This window comes from Maylandia zebra, linkage group LG9 (genome assembly GCF_041146795.1).
Source record: "Maylandia zebra isolate NMK-2024a linkage group LG9, Mzebra_GT3a, whole genome shotgun sequence".
Lineage (NCBI taxonomy): Eukaryota > Metazoa > Chordata > Actinopteri > Cichliformes > Cichlidae > Maylandia > Maylandia zebra.
Window position 1 is genome coordinate 6010731 of NC_135175.1, and position 23410 is coordinate 6034140.

The 23410-nt window shown below is 39.8% G+C and overlaps 1 protein-coding gene across 1 annotated transcript in view; it reads left to right on the forward strand.

Moving 5' to 3' along the window:
- The window catches only part of pde1ca (phosphodiesterase 1C, calmodulin-dependent a), a 35639-nt gene that overhangs the window by 1401 nt on the left and 10828 nt on the right, over positions 1-23410 (forward strand). The window contains exons 3-12 of the mRNA XM_076887912.1: positions 4232-4345; positions 5335-5517; positions 6540-6606; positions 6888-7004; positions 7283-7423; positions 7897-7997; positions 8545-8673; positions 19938-20039; positions 20440-20560; positions 22006-22087. Coding sequence (XP_076744027.1) covers positions 4232-4345; positions 5335-5517; positions 6540-6606; positions 6888-7004; positions 7283-7423; positions 7897-7997; positions 8545-8673; positions 19938-20039; positions 20440-20560; positions 22006-22087 — 1157 coding nt within the window. The remainder of the gene's footprint in view (positions 1-4231; positions 4346-5334; positions 5518-6539; positions 6607-6887; positions 7005-7282; positions 7424-7896; positions 7998-8544; positions 8674-19937; positions 20040-20439; positions 20561-22005; positions 22088-23410) is intronic.

A 23410-nucleotide genomic window follows, 5' to 3' on the forward strand; every position in this document is an offset into this window, starting at 1 on the left:
TTTCTGGGAGACAAATAACACCAGGATTCTTTTTTATGTAGCTGACAGCTGGTAACTGTGCAGGGGCGGGTCTAGGAAAGTTTTGCCAGGGGGCCAGGTAGGGCATTAACAGGGAGAGGGGGGCACAAAGAAATACTTTTCTTTCTTACTCTCATTTAAAATATCTAGCTTTTATTAAATAATTATCTAAATCTTACAACCAAAGTTTTTATCTGATGTAAAATGTATAGAAATCATACATATACCAACAAGACAGTGTACATCACTGTCACAACAGCATTTGTTTTCATTCAAAGGCTTTATGGCTTTAATACCTGGGCCCTATTTCAGGAAGCCGGTTTAGTGCAAACTCTGAGTAAGTAAACCCTGAGTTAACGAAAACTCTGGGTTTTCGGTTTCACAAAGCGAGTTTAGATTAATTCTGAGTGAGTTACTATGACGACACACTCCGTGAAGCTAACGTGCCCCCTAGCAGGTTTACTTCAACTAACCCTGACCTTCTCCGCCTCTTTGTCGGAAACCTGACTGTAGGAAGTGTCAGACATGGCGTGCCCCTTCCTTGAAGAGCCAGTAGATGTTGAAGCCCAAATTCTCCGCAGAGCTCTCCGCCGGGAGAGAGTGATTAGAGCGCGTTCGGACATGTTATCATTTCCTGATGATTTTCTGTGTGAACGTTACCGTTTTTCAGCACAATCTATAATTTATTTGAATAACATCCTCAGGCCTAATATTGCTCATGTGACACATCGCGGACATCCTCTCAGTTCTGTACATATTATTTGTATTGCACTTCGGTTTTTTGCAAACGGGAGCTTTCTATATAATATTGGTGACGCTGAGCACGTTTCCAAGGCTACCGTCTGTCGGGCAGTCAGGAATGTTACAGTTGCACTGAAACGTCTCCTGTACTCGTTTGTGGTGTTCCCCGGTCATAGACCCACAAGATTTATCAAAGAGGGATTCCACAAAATTGCAGGTATCAGGATGAACAAAACTTAATTCATGATGTGGTGATACTTGAACTACTACTTAAATTTTACATTTATTTTCACGGTTCCCAGGCGTGATTGGCTGTATAGATGGCACTCACATTCCAATCATTGCTCCTTCAGTAAATGAAGGAGACTATGTGAACAGGAAGTCTTTCCACAGCATTAATGTACAGGTACATAGTTCCCTGTAGCATTTCAAACTAACAAATTATTTCATTATAGTAATGGATGCTAATTTGTGTTCTCTGCACTGTGAAGATCATATGTGATGCTGCCAACATTATCACAAATGTGGAAGCCAACTGCTCAGCCTCTGTGAGTGGTGGTGGTGGAGGACCCCCACCTGTTTTTCGGGCCTCCGCTTTTTTCTGTTGGCTATAACGGGTCACATTTGAGCATACAGAGTAAGCAAATATGTACTTGTAATGTGCTCAGATAATTTCAATAAGTGCTTACAGAGGGGAAATTAATGTAACCTCTAACTGCAATTGATTTATATAGGACAAACAGCCAAGCACTATGGCTCATAATTAGGGATGGGTACCGGTGTCCGGTGCCATGACATAAACGGTAGTAAGCAGACCGAAAAGCAGCGCACATTTCAGTGCTTTATTTCGGTGCTTTTTTTTTCCTGAGCTGTGATACACTTCTAGCCAATCATTTTACGTTTCCGAGGATAGTAGGCGGGGCCAGGTACGTACGTTCAGTTAGAGCAGAGCTACAGATTAAAAATGTCCAAGGCGAAGCGGTCAAAAGTCTGGCTGTACTTCACAGCAAAATATGCAAACTCAGCAGCCTGTAACAAATGCTTTAAGCTGATACTGTGATACTGTCAAAGGAGGTAACACCAAGAATCCGATTAAACAGCTGGCGACGCATAGCGTTTTTTTTAAAAGCCGAGAAATGCGCCATATTTGATAGCTTGCTGTGAGACCTCACACCGTGCACGTCGGGTGGGTTGCCAGTTATCGGACCCGGAGCAACATCCCCCAAAAACCCGAAGAATAGAGTCCTGGCCCCTAGCCCTGCCAGTGTAGCAGAAATGATGAGGATGATGATGCAGCAGCAGCCGTTCTTCTCTGCATGAGTAGCTTCATGTTGTTCGTGTGTAATTTACGTTGAGTAGGCTAACCACGTTATTACATTAATGCATGTAAGGTGAACTAGCAAACATCATCATAGCTACATGCGGCTGTCTTCTTGTTTGATGGCAGATACTCCCTTCACCCTGGCCAAAAAGGCTAAAATGACCAAAGAAAAAGTGGGAAACAGTTAAACATATATGCCACATAGCTGCAGAAAAGGCACACATTGTTATCTTTTTACAAAAAAAACCAGCTGAACATGAGAGGTTTTTGGACAAAGTTTGTGTTCTCCATTCTTTAAGCACCGGTTCGAGCACCGTTTAAGCACCGGCACCGTTTCAAAAGTACCGATTTGGCACCGGTATCGGATAAAACCTAAACGATACCCATCCCTACTCATAATACAATTACACCTTACCTGTTTGGACTATATTTTTATATTTCATTTTTACTTGCTGCCAGGAACGTTTGGGGCCTGTTGGGTTGCACCTGCGCTCACATCACATCACAAAATAAAATGTATGAAATAAAAAATAAAATAAAATAAAATAAAATAACGTGTTAAATGGGTGGAAATCCCTAGATCAATGTTTAAATTAACACTCACGCATTGACTCTGTCGGCTTTGTTTTGCCGTGCATGCTCCCTTTCTTTTGCAGCTGAGGCTGTGTTACTTTTTTTCTGTGGAATTTGCATGTTATCGGCATATGCTGCCATCAGAATTTCGGCCTCAAGCGCTGTAAAATACATTGACCGCGCCTTCTTTCCCTCCGTCTCCATGGTGACTCGCTTAATCTGTGCTCCACTAATCAGGGCTTTATGTATCCTCGTGCGCGTGCTTAACTTGGGGTTAAAGCAACTCCGCGTTGATTGAACTAATTGTTATCAGCCTTTCTGAAACCGAATATTCCGAGTTGGACAGTTCGGGGTTACTCAACCCTGAGTATCGTTTTTCACTCTGAGTTTTCTAAACTGGCTTCCTGAAATAGGGCCCTGGTGGGCCGGTCTCTAGTCAAAATGCCCGATTTTCTGTCCCAGTCCAGCCCTACAGGTTAATACTGGCAGTGTCACCATGCCAGCTGACTGTATTTCATCATCAGCCAGTGTTGTTCTTGATCAATATTACCAAAGTTTACCATAAGGCAGCATAGCAAGTATTTACTTGCTTTCAGGTTTTATTCAAATGTTAGTCTTTTCAGTTGTTTCCCCACTTTTTTCCTGTTTCAAAATCACCAGTTTGTGAGAAGATTATCTTCTTTTTTTAATAGGCACAAAGTTTTGCAATTGGCATTGGCTAATTTGTCAATTGTTTGTTACAAATGTTTGTATTTTAATATTCAAAAATGTTTTTGCCCAAAACATATGTGCACTATATGTCAGTAAAAATACTATGCAAATATTGCTGTCCTTGAATGCTGAGTAAACACTGACTGATTGTATCTCTTGTACTTTATCAACGCAGTATCTAAAAACTTTGCACCATAGTGGTTAAAATCTCATTCTAATAAGAGTTAAAAGCGCATTCGGTTATTAGGTTTATAGGATTATTGAATTATGGTTAATGGTTGGTAGAATTTTTTTTTTAAACATTATCTGCCAATTACATCTGCCACCCTTCTCCAAATCTGTGCCCCTACCTGGCCCCCCAACAAAAATTTTCTAGACACGCCACTGCACACACTATTCCAAAAAAAAAAGCGAAATTTTCACTGACTCATCCCTGTTGCTGTTAGCAAACTAATTACATTAGTAGAAATATATTTAGCTTATAATTAAAATTGGGTGGGGGGAAACAACAGCCATTTTCTTAACAGAAACATTTCTGCTCTGAACTGGAAGAAAAAACCCTGAGTAGAAAGCTCACATCAAGACAATAGACCCTGTGCACGAGAAAATGCTGAACCAGGTTCAGGGAGGGGCAGCCCTTTGCTGCGACCAAGGTTTTCTCAAAATTTCTCAATTATCTATAAAGCCCACATTATTTTTGGGAGGTTTGGAAGGTTAACCCAGCACTATCTTCAAAGGAATACTCCAGACCTTTCTCCCATTTGGTTTTGGCAATAAGTGATTTGTTCTCCGGGAGAGTTAAGATCTCAAGCACATGGTGTGTTAACAGTTTTGAGGTGATACTGAGATATGGGCTATTTGTTCTAGGTTACGGTGTCTTGTTAAACAGCTGGAGAAGGGAGAAGCATCTGTGGTGGAACTGAAGAAAAACCTGGAGTTTGCCGCCTGTCTCCTTGAATCTCTCTGTTCTGAGGAAAACAGGTAAGGAGCTTTTAGCTAATTTCCCCATGTATAGACTTTAATCAGTGGTGGAAAAATAAAATAGTCAGTATTTCAATAAGACAATGTAATACTCACAATGCAATAAAACTTTTTTATATGTTGCGCTATGCCAAACATATTATGAGGCCTGGGAGCTTGAGGGTCCTGCGCAGTATCTTTGCTGTTCCTTGGAGTGTGCTCTTCTGGACAAAGATTTAGGATTTTGTTCCTGGGATTTGCTGGAGTCAGTCACCTAGCTTTAGGGTCAGTGCACCAAATGCTCAAATTACCACAGGGACCACTGTTACCTTCACTCTTCTTGAGTTCTTCTCTGAGCCCTTGGTACTTTTCCAGCTTCTCATGTTCCTTCTTTCTGATGTGTTTGTCATTTGGTATGGCTACATCTATCGCTACAGCCGTCTTCCTCTGGTTGTCCACCACTATTATTTCCGGGTGGTTAGCCATCACCAGCTTGTCCGTCTGTATCTTTAAGTCCCACAGGATCTTAGCTTGGTCATTCTTGACTAGCCTAGGGGGCGTCTCCCATTTTACCAGTTTTCATGGCCTCAGGTATGACAGTACTGCTCCTTGTGGCTGTCTATCTTGTATCCAAGCATCTACTGTTCACTGTGGTGTGGTCTTGGTTACATTGGGGGGGTCTAGCCTAGGGAACTTTTCTGGATAAAGATGCTCCTGACCTGAAGTTTCAAAGGTGTCTCTTTTACCAGCATAGAGGATGGCACTGGCCACAGCATACGCATAAAAAGTCCTGAGCATTGTCACTCACAGGTTTCTCTACAAATATTTTATTTTATTTTATTTCATTTTATTTTGTCCTTAATGTGAAGCTCTTTGGTCACAACTTGCCATTTTAAAGTGCTGTTTTAATTAAACTTGGCTTGGCTTGGTTCATTTAAGATGAGGATGATAGATTAATTATTTTAGAAGATGAAAATGTACATTCAGTGTTTTTGTGAATGGTCTTGCAGACAACTGGGGCACCAAGATGATGAGCTGAGTGATATCCAGTCAGACTCTGTACCACTGGAGGTTCGTGACTGGTTGGCCTCCACTTTTACACGGCAGAGAACCCTGTTGCTACACCACAGTGAAGACAAACCACACTTCCGCAGCATCGTCCGTGCAGTACAGGCTGGGATCTTTGTGGAGAGGTTTGGCTTAAGACAGCTATAAAAAATACAAGTCAGTTTAACAAGTCAGCATAGTAACAGAACAGAAGCCTAGGTAGCAATAAAAAGTGTGTACATTTGTTTTTCTATTTTCTTGTCTATTTATTTGAAAAAAAAAAGCATCACACATTTCTGTAACTAAAACATATGTTGAGAAGTTCGGCCAAATGGTACTTTTTTCTTGTAATGGTTTTGATTAACATACAGTGAACAATTTGGATAAGGCCCCGAGATGCATCATTTTGTTTCCATGGATAAGACACAAACAATAGAAATGGACTGGCATATATATCATTTCTCTAGACTTGATGAACACTTGTTGCACTACCAGTCACATCCACCAATTAGAATTAATCTTAAATCTATCTTGATGTTCTTCAGCTATCTTACATCCCAAAAGTTAATTAAGAATCAGCAGTTAAACTAACAACTTGTCTCTGAGCTCTTGGGATACTGGAGTGATCAGAGAAAATCTATTTAGTACCTAGTAATAGCTTTGAATTACCCCTTTACCTTTGAATAGCATATTATGGCCGCAACTCAGGTCAACAGATATTATATTAGAATGGCTTGGGAGCCAATCCGAACCACTCAGTACAACACATATTATTCTCAAAATAAATTACGCAGATTATAGAAGTAATGCCAGAAATATAAACATTACTTTATCAATATAGAAAATGGAATGGTAAAAAAAATTGAGGTTGACAAGGTTTTAATAGAATAGATTTATTTTCCCCTTAGACTGAATAACAATTTAGAATAAACAAAAGTTAATCTTTCTTTATTATTTGGCCTAATATTGCAGTACTGCTTCAAAACTCTGGGGATCTTCTATTTTGGGGATGGATTTAAAAAGAAAAAAAAAATTGCCTCTGATTATTCCTTCTCCAAAATAAATGTAACATATTCAAATTAATAAATGAGTTACCATACTGGGCATAGTGCATTTGTTCATTTGGTGTGTGCTTGTGTTGCTGTGTACTTTTGTCTGTGGGTTACAGGATGTTCAGACGAACCTCCAACATGACTGGTCTCAGTTATTCCCTAAATGTCATCACTATGCTTAAGGTATAAATGCACATGTACTTGGTGATTTCTTTAAAAATAAAATCAGTGACATGTATGTGAGTCTGCATTCAGTTTTAATCTCAGTATTAAAATGTCATGAGCAAGTTATACAATAGAGAGTTAACAGATTAAGGCCAGGGGAAAAGTTTTCTATCTACCATACTAATATGCAGGAACAAAAACTGCCATTTTGTGTATGACTTAGGTAAGACAAGGTACACAAGGACACACTCGTTTATGTTATTCAAATGATAATAAAACTGGTTTCTATGTGTCTGTAGCATGTAGATATGTGGTCGTTTGATGTGTTTGCACTGAATGATGCCAGCGGAAACCATGCTCTGAAAATTGTCTTCTTTGAACTGCTCAACAGATATAACCTGATTAATCGTTTCAAGGTAAACTCAAATAAAGACAGCTTCCATATATCATTTAAATGATTGACCCTCATATTATTTTAAGTTTTAAAGGGAATTTCTAATTCTAAAACAACAAGGTCTGCAGTTTTGTTTAAGAAGTGCAATACTTTAATAACCTTGTGAAAAAATTTCCCATACAGACTATAAATGACTTTTTGTTTTGTTTTTTATGTGGTGTTATCTTTTAAAGTGATGTAATCATATACGACTTAATTTTGCAGTCATCATGCTTCTCTCCTGCATTGTCTCAATATCAGATTCCTACCTCTGCACTCACATCATTTGTGGAGTCACTGGAAATGGGATACAGCAAATACAAAAACCCCTACCACAACTTGATACATGCTGCTGATGTCACACAAACGGTCCATTACCTGCTCATTAAGAGTGGAATAATGGTAAGTCTTGCTTGGTTAATGGTGATTTAAAATGTAACCAGGAAAACTGCTTTGCTTCTTTCGAGTTCTCAAAGAGACTTTTTCATATCTTGAAGTAATGGACTCTTTTTTTTCTTTACTGTTATGACTTGCTAGCAAGCCACAACATTTAAAACCTTAAAACTACCCCACATCCTGATAAAACATTAAAGGGGAAACACTGCTGCAATCCAATAGTCGGTATACCTTTGTCTTTTTTGTACAGATTTTGATCATTCTTTAGGTTTGTCTTTGGGGAGTCCATTAATCTTGCAGTTCAAGAAAGACCAGTATACTTTTAAAGCAATTCTAAACACAGAACTCATGAAGCCTTAGATTTAAGTGGCTATTGAATTTTTTTTATATTAACAATTGTGTAAAGCAATATTATATTCATATTTATTGCTTGTTTGTTTGTTACTACATACAAAATGCATCATCTCACTTTCTTTCAGCACTGGCTAACTGAGCTGGAGATCTTTGCCATTATTTTTGCAGCTGCCATCCATGACTATGAGCATACAGGGACTACTAATAACTTCCATATTCAGACCAGGTAATTCCTACTGAGCAACATTCAAATTATTGCAGTTTCTGAGGGGCTCTAGTGTTATTTAAAAGTCGTAAATAATTTTACTTGTAAAACGCCCTCCCAGGGAGGCCCCCTCTTCCTGAAGGACCAGAGAGGGGTCTCTCTAGCTGTCTATTGTCTAATGTTGCCTGGGTGTCCCTGCCTATATCTAACCTACTCTACAATACTTAACCATGTGGAATAAAGTGTTTAAAGTCATAATATTGTTTTTATAAAAAAAAAAAAAAATTCCCCGCTCGCCCCTGCGGGCGGTCAATCCTTCAAGATCGGGTCCTCTACCAGAGGCTTGGGAGCTTGAGGGACCTGCACAGTATCGTTCCTAGGACTGTGCTCTTCTGGACAGAGATGTCCGATGTTGTTCCCGAGATCTGCTGGAGCCACTCGCCTAGCTTGAGAGTCACTGCACCTATATGTATATATGTGTGTGTGTATATATATATATATATATATATATATATATTACCAAACAAGAAAAAAATCTGTGATGACAAATTTTCTGTGGCATTTGCAGGTCAGACACGGCGCTATTTTACAATGACCGAGCTGTTTTGGAGAACCATCACGTCAGCGCTGTCTATCGCCTTCTACATGATAATGAGGAAATGAATATTCTCTCTAATCTTTCAAAGGAAGAGTGGAGGTAAACAGTAAACAGTATTCAAATATTCTCAATTTGTGTAGCTGCTCCACATCTGTCATGGTCCTGTCCCAGTTTTTGAGTTTCTGTTGTGGACTTTTCAATTTAAGAAACTTTTCTTCAGTGCTTGTATTATTTGGTCTTAATTTTGTGAAAAAACATAATGCTTTTGTTATCTATATTTCTTGTTCTTGATTCGTGTTTGATTGTGTTAGTACCCTTTTGTCTCCAGTCTATCCTAATCTCTTTTCTCTATTATGTCAATGCCTCCTGTACCAGTCAGTCATGTCTCATTGTCTCACTCTAAGTCAAGCTCATGCATCTTAGTCCTGGGCCCTGTGCTTCGTACGTCGCTTACTACATCCAAAATCAAATGAAACATCCAAGACCAAATCATCGCGCTAACTCTGAGCTCGCTATTCCGGTTCCCCGAACACACCTGTTGTTGACGATTAGTATAGCTGGATGAAGTAATGTGAGATCACTGGGTGGCCCAACAGGGGCTACGCATCGATAGTAGAAACATTGATCGGCAACCCTTTGATTGGTCGGCGAAAATGTCGAAGGAGCGCGCTCGGTATTTTTCGGCAGCAGAGCAAGAACTCTTGAGTGAGGGATTTCAGGAGTTTCAGAGTTTAATTAAAACGCAAGGGAACACTGCAAAGGCTGCAAAAGCAAGGAGAGAGGGCTGGCAGAAAGTTGCTGACAAATCAAACTCGTAAGTAATCCAATAATAACAATAATAATGGAGTGGATTTATATAGCGCTTTTCAAGGCACCCAAAGCGCTTTACAATGCCACTATTCATTCACTCTCACATTCACACACTGGTGGAGGCAGCTACGGTTGTAGCCACAGCTGCCCTGGGGCAGACTGACAGAATCCAGGCTGCCATATTGCGCCATCGGCCCCTCTGGCCAACACCAGTAGGCGGTAGGGTAGATTTATCATATCACACCATATTATCCAATATTATATTACATTATATTATATTATAATATGTTATATTATATCCCCTTTCACATTAGAGCCACAACAGGACCCACTAGAACATGGGAACAAGTAAAAGTGAAATATAAGAATATTCTACAGAATGGTAATATTTATCACTTATATTGCTTGTCGTCTCTTGGAAAGAGACCCTGGAATACTCTGTTTGTTTGTTCATAACAGCAACCAAGAAAAGGGCAGAGCAAAAAAAAAGACAGGTGGTGGTCCTGCACCCCCTCGTCAACAAGTTGGTTAAGTGAATAATACCCTCACGGGAAAATCGATATCTCTCTATGAGCACACTGTCGCGCTGAGCTAAAGGATCCTGTCTATCCCGCAATATACGCTGAATTCTGAGGACTCTCCTTATCAATCTTGCACCTTCCGCAATGGGTTGCTCGCGTAAACGGACAGGACATGGCTGCGACAGACTTCCCAAATCCACCTTCGCTTTTATAGCCGTGGTCTCTCATCTTGATTACACGAAGTAATTTACAATTACTACTCTGAAATATGAATTACATCTGTAATAATCACATACATGTAATAGAATGTTAATAGTACATTTCCCTTTTTTAGGGAATGACCTGTATGTATCTGTGTGAAATCAATAAAAGGATCAAGTGCTGCATTATCTTTAGTTACATTGATGTTATTTATTTATGGTGAAACAGTGGTGGAATATCGCTGTTGCTTTCGTATGAATGACGCGGACATACCTGCGTGGCCACGATCTAATCCTGTTTACATAAAGTAAACCTGCTCCCCAGCAGTTTTACGCTTACGGCTCTGTTGCTATGACAGCAAGTCCCGGATGGGCTTCGGGGAACCGAACGATCCAGGATCACGCGAAATCGTCAACAATCTCATCCAGCTAACTCACTTAGCGCGGTACGAAGAACAGGCCCCTGGTCCTTGTATTTCAAGGATCAGTTACCTCCTGTTACCTCCTGAGAGTTTACTTTTCTCATGTTTCCCAGCGTTTCCTATTCCTAGTTTATATTTCCAGTTCAGGTTCCATAAGTTTCAGCTTTTTTGTTTTCCTTTTCCTTTGTTGGAAGTAAACTTCATACTGCATACATCTTAAGATAGCTAAAGTCAACAAAGAGCAGCCTGGTGTTACTCCCCTGTTAGGGCTCTAGACTAACTTTTTGCCATGGGCGTACTGGTACGCCTAACTTTTCAAAGTTAGGCGTACTGGCACAAAAGTTAAGCGCACACAAATTTTATAATAATTTATATAATATAATGTGTTTTTCTGGATACACTGTTCTTTTTCAGCATTTAAAGATTGATGACACCGTGTCAGAGCACTGGCTATGAATTTCAGAAGGATCAGGCCTTAACTTAACAGAAAAGTTAGCAATAGTTCTTTTCCTATTACAGCTACAACCACTTCTGTCGTGCCTAGGCTGCTCACTAGGGCTGGGTATCATCACTGATTTCTATAATCCATTCGATTCCGGTTTTCAAAGTCCTGATTCGATTCAACTTAGCCTCAGACAGTTAGAAATATTATAATTCTGATCATTTATCAGTACTGACTTCATCAGAATTGTGAACATCACAGCAGATGCCTTTGTGTGAAAGTAACTGAGAATAAAACACAGAAAAAGATGAAGGAGATTTTCCTGGTCTGGCTTTTTATAGCAGATAACCTTAAAAATATTCTACAATGTTCTGCATATAAAGTTTAAATTTCTTCAGTATTGAACAGTGTTGGTTAAGTTACTTGAAAAAAGTAATCAGTAACTAATTACTGATTACTTCCCCCAAAAAGTAATCCCGTTACTTTACTGATTACTTATTTTCAAAAGTAATTAATTACTTAGTTACTTAGTTACTTTTTAAAAACACGATTTACAACCTGAAGAGGTTCAAGTTCAAGTTCAACTTTATTGTCACTTCAACCATATACAGTTTAAAAATACACAGTGAGGCGAAACAACGTTCCTCCAGGAACGAAGGTGCTACAAGACAAGTTAGTGCAAAAAAAATAATAATATATAATATATCTAGTAATAATATTGTGCAAAAGAGCATTTACAGGTTGGTGTGTGCGATGGTTTGGTGGTGTAGGTCAGTGTGTTTGCGCCATCCGTCTCCTCAGCAAAAAAAAAAAAGGGGGACTGACTGATAAACACGCACACACACATACACTAACATTATCACTCAGCTTAACTCAAATACCTCAAAAACATTGAGACTGGACTGACTAACCAACACAGGCGCAAACACACTGACCTACACCACCAAACCATCGCACACACCAACCTGTAAATGCTCTTTTGCACAATATTATTACTAGATATATTATATATATATATATATATTTTTTTTTTGTGATAAAGCGATAGATCTTTCAGCCCAATTCTACTTTTTCTACATAATCCATCATACAAAATGTAATCAAATGGAAAAGTCTCTTTTTTTTTAACTTGTTTTATCAGTTTTAATCTTTTAACTTTATGCATCAAGCAAAAATTTAATTATATGCAACATTCTCTGAGTTGAATAAATTAGTTTAACATTTAAACCTATTTTCTACACATTCCAGCACATAAAATAAAATATTTTTTGTGTTTACACTCACTCTTTCAAATAGATGCAAGTAAAACACAGCAGAACATAAATAAAGTCAAAGACTCAGCGGTCCTGTTGCTCTATTTTCACCCAGTGGCGTGTCCAGCGGGGTGGCCTGGGGGGGCACAGGCTTCCCCCCCAACCAGACTGGCCACCCCAGGTGCCACCCCAAAGGCAAAACAATAAAATTCAATCAAATATCAAATGTCCGATTATGTTTTCACGGTGAAGCTCAGATATCCGAGTGTAAGTGAATGCAGCATCGGCTTCTGCGCTATGTGCATCACGTTAGCAAAGGTAGGAGAGCCAAGCACGAAAGACGGCACCGCAGGAAACAATTTTTCGGTGAAAGAAAATGAGGACAGAATAAATGTCCCGGTAAGTAATATTAAGTTTGTTGAGTTTAGTAAACTTCGGTGAAATTAGAATACCAAAGAAAAAATAACAGTTAAAGAATTATTGCAGCCATCGAATATATCAGACAGTATGCTACTGAGGGGAGCTAAGATAAGAGTTATGAGTTATAAGATATAATCTAAGTTGTAACATTGCTGTATGGAGCTGCAGATTTGGTTGCAGGTTAACATAGCAGGACTGGCCATCGGGCATACCGGGCATGTGCCCGGTGACTTATTTATTTATTTATTTTGTAATGGCATGAACAATGAGAGGTGGTGGATTGGCCAGATGCAGGTCGATGTGTAAAAATAACTCAGTTGTTTGGTGGTGGCTATGGCGGTGCTTCCACAGAGGCCAGCAGGTGGATGAGGGAAGGGGAGGCAGGAGGAGAGCCCCGAGGCAGCCGCCAGTCCGAGTGTCAGGTGAACTGAACTTCAGGTAAGAAGTTATGATCTGCAGTCTATCTGGGTCAGATATAAACCAAGTTTAGGTGTAGTTTATTTTCGTTGTGCTGACTATTTACCCTCAGTTGCAATAACTCGTACTGCGTTCTAGCCAGCTTGACGGAGTTTTTATACAACTGGGTGGGTGCTATGATGTTACTGATAGTGAACTTTATTTTATTCATAAGGTTAGTTAGTAGAGTTGCCAACGGCTCCTTAAAAAAATGGGATGGTCCCTCATTCAGAGAAAATATTACATACAATATTTCGTATTGAGCTGAGAAGAGACGCAGTTTGTCCCGGACTTTCGCTATAATGAAAAAAAGACACAAAGCTGGAGTTATTCTGTCGTTATGCTGCACAGCTGCCTCTTCTTCTCTCGTTCTCTCCCCCTGCCTCTCCTGTTGCTACTTCAATCATGAAACTGATCAATGATCAGCTGATCGGCTTTTCTCTCTTGTTTATTTATCGCCCACTTTGCGCCAGAAAGAGGAAACTAGCAGATGTCGCGCTAAACAACAGCAGCACGTTTAAGCTTGATCAGCTGTTGTTAGAATTTATTTAATATTAATTTCTAGTATCAGCTGATGTTTGCTGGAGCCACAGCTGTAAAACTGCAGGTCATGATGTCGGCTTGGATATGTGGTGAGAGGGAAACATGAAGATGAAACCAGGAGATGTCCTTACTGAATCATCAGAGCTGAACAGGTGATGGAGAAACAGGTTTACCTTTTAGGTGACATGAATGAGTTGAAGGGAAGTTATGAACTGTTTCTTGGAGACAAATAACACCAGGATCCTTTTTTATGTACTGTAGCTGACAGCTGGTAACTGTGCAGGGGTGGATCTAGGAAAGTTTTGCCAGGGGGCCAGGTAGGGCATTAACAGGGAGAGGGGGGCACAAAGAAATACTTTTCTTTCTTACTCTCATTTAAAATATCTAGCTTTTATTAAATAATTATCTAAATCTTACAACCAAAGTTTTTATCTGATGTAAAATGTATAGAAATCATACATATACCAACAAGACAGTGTACATCACTGTCACAACAGCATTTGTTTTCATTCAAAGTCTTTATGGCTTTAATACCTGGTGGGCCGGTCTCTAGTCAAAATGCCCGATTTTCTGTCCCGGTCCAGCCCTGCAGGTTAATACTGGCAGTGTCACCATGCCAGCTGACTGTATTTCATCATCAGCCAGTGTTGTTCTTGATCAATATTACCAAAGTTTACCATAAGGCAGCATAGCAAGTATTTACTTGCTTTCAGGTTTTATTCAAATGTTAGTCTTTTCAGTTGTTTCCCCACTTTTTTCCTGTTTCAAAATCACCAGTTTGTGAGAAGATTATCTTCTTTTTTTTAAATAGGCAGATAAAATTTTACATTGGCATTGGCTAATTTGTCAATTGTTTGTTACAAATGTTTGTATTTTAATATTCAAAACTGTTTTTGCCCAAAACATATGTGCACCATATGTCAGTAAAAATACTATTCAAATATTGCTGTCCTTGAATGCTGAGTAAACACTGACTGATTGTATCTCTTGTACTTTATCAACGCAGTATCTAAAAACTTTGCACCATAGTGGTTAAAATCTCATTCTAATAAGAGTTAAAAGCGCATTCGGTTATTAGGTTTATAGGGTTATTGAATTATGGTTAATGGTTGGTAGAATTTTTTTTAAACATTATCTGCCAATTACATCTGCCACCCTTCTCCAAATCTGTGCCCCTACCTGGCCCCCCCAACAAAAATTTTCTAGACACGCCACTGTTTTCACCTGTAAAGCAGGACTGCGGTAGGCGGAGGTTTACCCTGGTGCAGGTGTGCCACGGTCAGTTGAAGAATCCGCGAGTTTCTCTGTGAATTTCGCATTACGTCGTTGCGCACTCGGTGCTTGCTTGGAAGTTTAGGGGTTTTTTTCGCTGTAAAAAGAAGTTTTCTTCCCACACACGATGGACGCTAATGTTTTTGTCACTTTTTATGGAATCAAACTCAGAGTAAGGTCAGTACTTCCACGCTTTAAACGCTGCACGCTCACACTCTCTCCCACAATCGATATGTGATCCACTGTTGATCTGCACACAGCTGTTGTCACTAACGGCGCACTCGCTTACGTCACTGTCATGAGACATTCTCGCAAAAAAAATCACGGTTTTAGTAATGCAGTAACGCAAAAACGGTAATCTAATTACCGTTTTTGCAATAGTAATCCCTTACTTTACTCGTTACTTGAAAAAAGTAATCAGATTACGCGTTACTGCCCATCTCTGGTATTGAACAACAGAAAAAATAGGCTTTCTTGTCCGAGGTCATTTAAGTGAAAAAAGAAAAGAAAAAGACAGCAGCCGACAGCGCTGTAAACAACGGTAGACTGGTGGGTAATAAGCGAATGAATAATACAGAAAACAGAGATTGGAGACGGGAAACTGTTCTTGAAGTATAGAGAGAGATAGAGAGAGAGCTAGCTGTGCATGAATTGTGATTTTAATAGTCGTGGAAGCAAAACAGCAAAATTCATGACGACATTGATCAAATGTGAAGCGCAGTTTGCCGCTTCTTTTGCTGCTGGCTTGGTGAATTTTGGTTGGAGAGAGACAAAACCTGCAGCTCAGAATCAGCGCAAAAAGACGTAAACACAGCGCGGACCGGACGCATCAGAATCGCTAAGCTCCGATAGCGTGTCCGTCTACGGGCCGTCGGGTGAGAAAGCCGAGAAAGACAAAGTTGATTCTGATGCGTCGGTCCTCTGTGTTTACGTCTTTGTGTGGAATCCGTGTACCTGCTCTCATTTGCTGTTTGGTTGTTGTTGAAATGGTTTTGTGAGCTTTAATCTGAGAATCTGGCGTTTCTGGCCAAACACAGTTATATTTAAAAGTCGATTCAGGATTTAATGAATTGATATCGCTTTATTCAAGCTACTCACCTCCCACTTCCACCTGCACTTTCAACTGGACCACGGCCAATCAGAGAGGTCCCGCCCCTTACTATCTCTGATTGGTTTAGTCCACGATAGGGGCATAATGTGTGTCTGTTGTTGACCACAGGGAAGGTTGCAGATTTTTTTTTTTTTTTTTTTTTTGCTACCCGAACATTTGGTCGCACAGGTGCAACCAAATTTTTTTTTTTAGTCGCACCACTGAAAAATTTGGTCGCATTTGCGACCAAATTGGTCGCACTCTAGAGCCCTGCCTGTTGTTCCAGGTGGGATATGGTGGTGTGGAGCGTTGTAGCAATAGCATCTTCAGTTGATCTATTATGTCAGCTGAAGTAGGTCGAGTGCAGGTGGCAGGCAGGACATGATGTGGCGTCAGACCAGTTTCTCGAAATTCTTCATTACAACGAGTGTTAGAGCAACTGGTCGGTAGTCGTTGAGGCTGTTAATGTTGGTCTGTTTAGGCAGTGGGACGATTGTGGACTACTTTAGGCTTGGCAGGATTGAAGCATTGAAGATCTTAGTGAAGACTTAGGCCAGCATATTCCTGCACCATTAGGCTTGGGCTGCTCCTGCCTTCCAATGTTTGCATTGATGTAGATGCATACATAAGCATAAACCCTCTCCTCTGTTCTTACTGGAGTGGCTGTTTCTGTCGTGATGGTGGACAGTGCAGCATGCTAACTCAGTAGCTGAGTCTGGTATTGATTGCTGTAGCCAAGTGTCTGTGAGTAATACAATGCTACTGTCCCGTACACAGTTGTTGACTGGAGCCCGTGTTCTCAGTTCATTGATTCTGTTGATTATGGACTTAATGGAGAGGAAAATGCTCAGAAGCAGTGGCTTTCTTTAGCCTTGCTAGTGGGCCCACCCTGCAGCCTCGCCTTTGCCTCCCATGTTTACACTTCCTCTGCTGGCCACTGGGAAGAACCAACCATTGACACTGTGGAGTTCTTATTATATCCTCTGGAATGCTGTGGAAGTGATGATAGTCCCACTTGATGTTCCTGGCACAGTGTAATCCCAAACTCAGAAGGCCCTAACGACCTTGCCAGACATACAGTAGTAAAAAGCCACATACACCCGCACATATACATGTATAAAATATAGAAAACAAAGCATCAAACATGAAGAACAGTAAGCCGCTGCATCTATGCATGCTGTCATCTTAACAGTACTTTCCATTCATATTTATCTATAAAGTGTCCCTGCAGTTGCCCAACTTCCCAAGAGGAATGGCTGAAATCACAGCATCCTCTTTTTCGCCTTCTCTTGGCGAAGGCGGTCGCACTTTTCTCCTCTCCTCCCCTCCCTTAGCTTCGCTGCTTAGCCTCTTATGTCCTTGTCTAGTCACGTGTTTTTTTTGTACTACTTTTCCCTGGAACACTCTCTCACAGTCTGTTCTCTAAAACCTAAAAGAGGAATTATGGATTGGATCAACTGGTCCCTGAATGCAATTGACACCCCTTTCTCAACGAGAAGTTTCGGCTTGGGTGAGCCTGAGTGCTGAAGATATCTACCTATTCGGAACTATGGTAACAGGGTTCTTGCTGATCGGAGCTGGCTTGGCCCTGGCTTATCGAAGAATTAAGGAAGCGGAACCGGCTGTTCAAACCCCCACAAGGCTGCCCGCTGGGATTGAGACGATGGGAGAGGCGTGAGTTTCTCAAAATGGGCTCATTGAGTACAGCACGGATAAGATCTTGGAAAGGCTACGGCTGCTGTGAATACTCAGAATAACATCTCTGAGAGCAGACTGGATTACATCTTGGAAGGGCTCGCTCGGAATAATATCTCTGAGCGCAAATTGGATGACATCTTGGGAAGGCTCACTGTGGTCGTGAGTTTTCAGAATCGGCTCTTTGAGCACAAGAATGACAACATCACAGAGCGCAAATTTGATACCCATATGGAAAAGAAATAGTAAAAACATATATGATTTACTCATGAAAGTGGGCACTTTCATGAGTAAATCATATATAAATCATATAAGGCTTACATGATTTACTCATGAAAGTGGGCACTTTCTCATTACTTTCATATATTTTTTTAGTAAGTATACAAAACATACAAGTTTCATTGTATAATTTTTCAAGGGATCTTATATGTGTTTTCACTCTTGTATGCTTTTCATACAAGTTTCATACAAGACAGATAAAAACTTTATAAGATTTATATATATCTTTTCCATATGGGTAACATCATGGCGAAGCTCGCGGCTCTCCAACGGGAGATTGAGAGACCAGTGTTGGACTGTTAGAACTGCTTTGAAATTCATATTAGCTGTTCGCACTAAAGTAAAAAGCACCATCACTTATGCGGATACCCCTTTGGCGCCAGCTGCGGTTGCAAGGCTGGAGCCGAACAAAAACACCCTGATAACGACTGTGTTTAGTCTGTTCCTTCCCATTCCATGCAAGGCCACCTGGGTTGGCTGGTAGACTGTTTACTTAGCCTAGCAGGGCGAAGGACGCTGTCTCAGCTGAACTCTGGACACGCACACACATACATATACACTGATATGCACACACTCATCCCCCCTCCCTTTCCAAACGCCTTCGTTGCTTGTTCCCTCCTGGGAACACGGCAGGTCTGAGCCCGCGCTGGAATGGTAGCGCTGGGCAGGATGGCTGCTGTGTTTGCTTCAGATTACTCCTCACCCCCCACCCGACCCTGTGGCTTTTCACGTGCTCCATAATGTCGTGCTGTGGACATTTATGTGCTTTTTTGTGCAGAGGAGTTTTTTCGTTTCCTGTTCTCATGCTGTCCTCCCAGGAGCCCAGCATGAGCAGAGGTCTCTTTTTTTCCCATTGTAGTGTATATTTCAGTGTGTTTTTTTTTCTGTAACGCTACCGATCTCCGACCTGTATCCCCATGTGATGTCTGTGTTGTGTGTGTAAGGTCGGGGGGCATCTCTGAATCGAGGAGGCGGCCTAACAGTACATCTTTAGCCATCTTACAGTGCTGTGATTCCAGCCCTTCCCCAACTCTCTGTCAATGCACTCATGGCCATTGATCACTTTGATCAATGATCAATAGGCTTTGATCAGTCGTTGTAGGTGGTCATGAGAATTTGCAATGATTAACGAATTGACCTCACAGTCCATTGTTCATTCAGTGGGCTGGTTTCAGTTACTGTGCAAATGTATTGTTTATAAGAATGAAAACTCTACGTCCAAAGGAACAAAATCAACTTTTTGGGATTTACTTAACTGTATGATTGAACATGCATCAAGACATAAAATAAGGTGATATCTTAAAAATAATAATTAATATGTATTTCTATTTGTATTATTTTTCTGTTATTTTACCAATTTTGGTAATATAGCATACACCATTTGTAGATTACTAGTAGATGTTATATACTCTTGAAAAAATCATTCATATCATTTCCCCACCAAACTTCTATAATTTCACAACATACCTGTTAGTTAACAAACCCACATAAAATTACAGAAACTTTACTTCTTTTAGTAGCATTTTGGGGTCATTTTACGCTCAATGCACCAAATGTGCATTTGAATGTGTATTTAGTGCACAAAATTAGAATTCAACAGTTTTATCTTTTAAATAAACAAGGTAAATATATATGAAATTATGTTAAACTTGCAACTGTATTTTTGCACTCTTTTTCTGTGTAAAAAGTTTATTTAAAAATGTAAAACATGTTTATTTACAGGTACAGGTTTTTTATTTTATTTTTTATTACTCACGTTAATTTACAGACTTTGACAGTTTTTTTTTTAAATAATCGTGTTGATATTTCACATATTTAAAAATAACAGGAAAATACTGTATCATTTATGAAAAATTCTGTTAAATGACAGATTTCAGATTCAGTTCCTGAATCCTAATCCTTTCAGATTGCTATTATTTCTAATTCTGGAATATTTTACTTTCTACATTTATTTTTTCAGAGAACTGCGAGCCTTAGTAGTGGATATGGTATTGGCCACTGACATGTCCTGCCACTTTCAGCAGATCAAAGCCATGAAAAGCCTCCTGCAGCAGTCTGAGGCGTGAGTAATGGCTTCCAAACTCTTATTATAATCAGCAGTAAAGTATGAAAGACTGGGATAAAGATATTTTTGTTAAATACTGTCAGCAACGTTAATGTGTAGCTATCATATTTGATGGATGCTTGCTGAAAATCAGGAAAATTCTGATCTTATTTACAGAGTCTCTATATCCAAAAGCCAATGGCCAATCTTTAGCTTTACTTTCAATAATTCTTTTTTCCCTTGGAAAAGATGAAACTGATTTAGCAATCATGGTTTCTCTCTAGATCTTACTCTCGGAAGTTTCATTGCACTCAAAAAGTACACTCATATTTACCCAATTTTAATGTACTTTTCTTTGGGAGCTGAACAGCTGCTGTTTGTTTACACCCACCAGTGACTAACCACTCTTTATTCACAGGATTGACAAACCAAAGGCTTTATCATTGCTGCTGCACACTGCTGACATCAGCCATCCTGCCAAATGCTGGGACCTCCATCATCGCTGGACAACATCCCTGCTTGAGGAGTTCTTCAGACAGGTAGTCACCTGAAAAATTAGCACCTACCTCCTAGTCCCTCCATTGACACTTTATTGTGTAAAGGAAGTGGGAGCCATACTATAATGATGATAACCTTTTATCGGACACATAAAACAAACAAACCAATATATACATATACACAGCTAGCTGGATATACTTGTACACACACATGCTCAAACAAAATTTCTGTGACATGAAATAACCACTCAATCATTAAGTCAAAAATGGAACAGAAGTATGCACAGACTTATTTACACCTTGCCCATCTACTGAAGTAAGGACCCTAGAAGTTTTCATATGCTGCCAAAAAAGAAACAAACAAATAAAAAAGACCTTGAGCTTTGTTTTGCTGTAATCTGCATCTGCAATTACAGTACAGTCACAGACAGGAAAACAATTACTGTTTAGGACTGACTGCAAAAATAGGAATATTAATCTACTGCAGTTCTTTAATTAAACTTAAACACTTCACATGTGCAAGTTGTATTACAGCTGAATACGGTATTTCAGAAAGGTATGAGTAATGTTATTGCAACTTAATTATTGGACCACAGTAGTTTACCATGCAGATAACATTACTCTTCAACAGCCAACTAGACATAGGGTGAAAAAATTATGCTTTGACATAACAAAATAGAAACATTTCTTGCCAGGTACAAACATTTTGTTTAGTCTCCTATTGTGGTGGAGTCTGTTTCCCATTTCAGTCGATGTGGTTTTCAGAGGAGGCTTGCATTCCGTCTCAGTTCATAGTGTCTAATAAAAGGCATAAAATAAAAGAACTTTTATTTTATAAAAGTTTTTAAGTCACTTCATTACTTTTCTAATTCAATAGAATTAAAAACAGTGTTTCAGGGAAATTGCATTGGTTAGTTGTACACATAATAACTCTTACATATACACATGCAGATATACACTCATCCCCCCCTCCCCTTCCAAACGCCTTCGATGCTTATTCCCTCCTGATGCAGATGGTGGATCAAAGGGGACCAGCGCATATTCTGCAGGCCCGGATGCGCTGTCTACACTGGCTGTCTCTCACCTTTTACCTTTCCCTGTTGCTTGTCATGCGTTTCAGTGGTGTATTAAGATTTTTTCATGTGCTATGCGCGGAGGAGGGTTTTTTTCTGTTCTCAAACTGATCTCCCAGTAGGAGCTCAGTCTGGAGTGAGTTCTTTTTTCTCCTTGTCCTTCCTGATGTTGTGCATTTTTCCATTGTTCGGTTCCGGGTCGCTGCTCGTGCGGCTGACCGGCCAGCTAAAGTAACAGCTGTCTAGCCTGACCTGTCTCCCCAATGTGATGTTTGTGTATTGTATGTACGGTCGGCAAGGTCAGTCTCTCTTAATTGCCCCTTGGGGATAAATAAAGTCTTCCGAATTTGAATTACAGTGTACATTATTGAGGCCAACTGTCTTTGTAAACATAGCGGTGTCATTTGTTTTCAGGGAGATAGGGAAGCAGAGCTGGGTCTACCTTTCTCCCCTCTTTGTGACCGCAAATCCACCATGGTGGCCCAGTCCCAAATAGGTAAAGTTCTTAAATACAGTTAATGCTTCTTTCTAAATGATTAGCATATTTTGGATACATTTTAAGTTTTGTCAAGCAGCAGTCAGTGACCAATAACAGCCAAGTGAATATAATAATATTTTTTCAAGTTCATTTTTGGAAGAATTGCAGTGCCTACAGATAAATGTGGAATCTGAATATCATGAAACAAAAATACTAGTAAGTCAAAAGAGTTAATATTCAATTCAGTTTCAGTTTTCAATTAAATTGTATTTATACAGTGCCGTATGCAGTATACAGTTATTTATACAGTCTAAGACTGTCTAAGACTGTATAAATGTGATGAAATGTATAAAGTTATGTTTATGTGTGTCAGTCCAGTTTGTGAGTGTTCAAGAGTCTGGGAGAAGAAACTGTTTCACAGTTTGGAGGTAAGAGAGGCTCCAATGAGCTTCTCAGCTGTTCAGCTAAAATATACCATTTATAAAGCTCTCACCGTTTTTTGGACAGCCAGCAATTTACCACCTGCTGCAGCTTCCTCTTATCCTCCACAGTATAACAGTTGAACCAGAGTGTGCAGCAGTAGGTCAGAAGGCTCTCAATGGTGGATTGGTAGTAGTTAATTAGCAGTCTCATGGACAATGTTCCCTCTAATTGTTCATGTATCTGAGCAAACACACAAACTCCCTGAGCGGTCCCTTGGACCACTATGAGCAACATTAGACTTGTGCACTGTGGTCACGCCAGCATCGAATCCATCCAAGTTACATGGTTTATTAAAATAATCAAATTACAGCATTTACATTTATGCTAGATTACTTTTAATGAAGTACTTTAGCCCACTTATGAAAATTTTAAAAAGTCTTCTTCATGACCTGTGTAGTATGTTAACACTATTGGTAAAATTAACTTGAACTCCAATTTTGAAAACACAATTTTCTTTTTTTTTTTTATAAAGCTCTGACTTGTATTATGAGTAAACGTCGCAAATCTCTCACATCTCAAAACACCGCCATAACTCCTAAAACTTCCCCCCCTTCCTAAACAACTAAATGCCATGTTGCCATATCATTTTTTGATTGGTCGACAGTGTTGGTCACGTTACTTGAAAAAAGCTCATACTCTCTCCCGCACTCGATATATTATCCATTGTTGCCACAGCTGTTGCCACGAACGTTGCACTCGCTTACGTCATTGTCATGAGACACTCTCGCAAAAAAATCACAGTTTAAGTAACGCAGTAACGCAGCGTGCTTACGGGAAAGTAACCGTAATCGAATTACCTTTTTTGCAATAGTAATCCCTTACTTTAATTGGATTACAAAGATTACAGTCAACCAACAG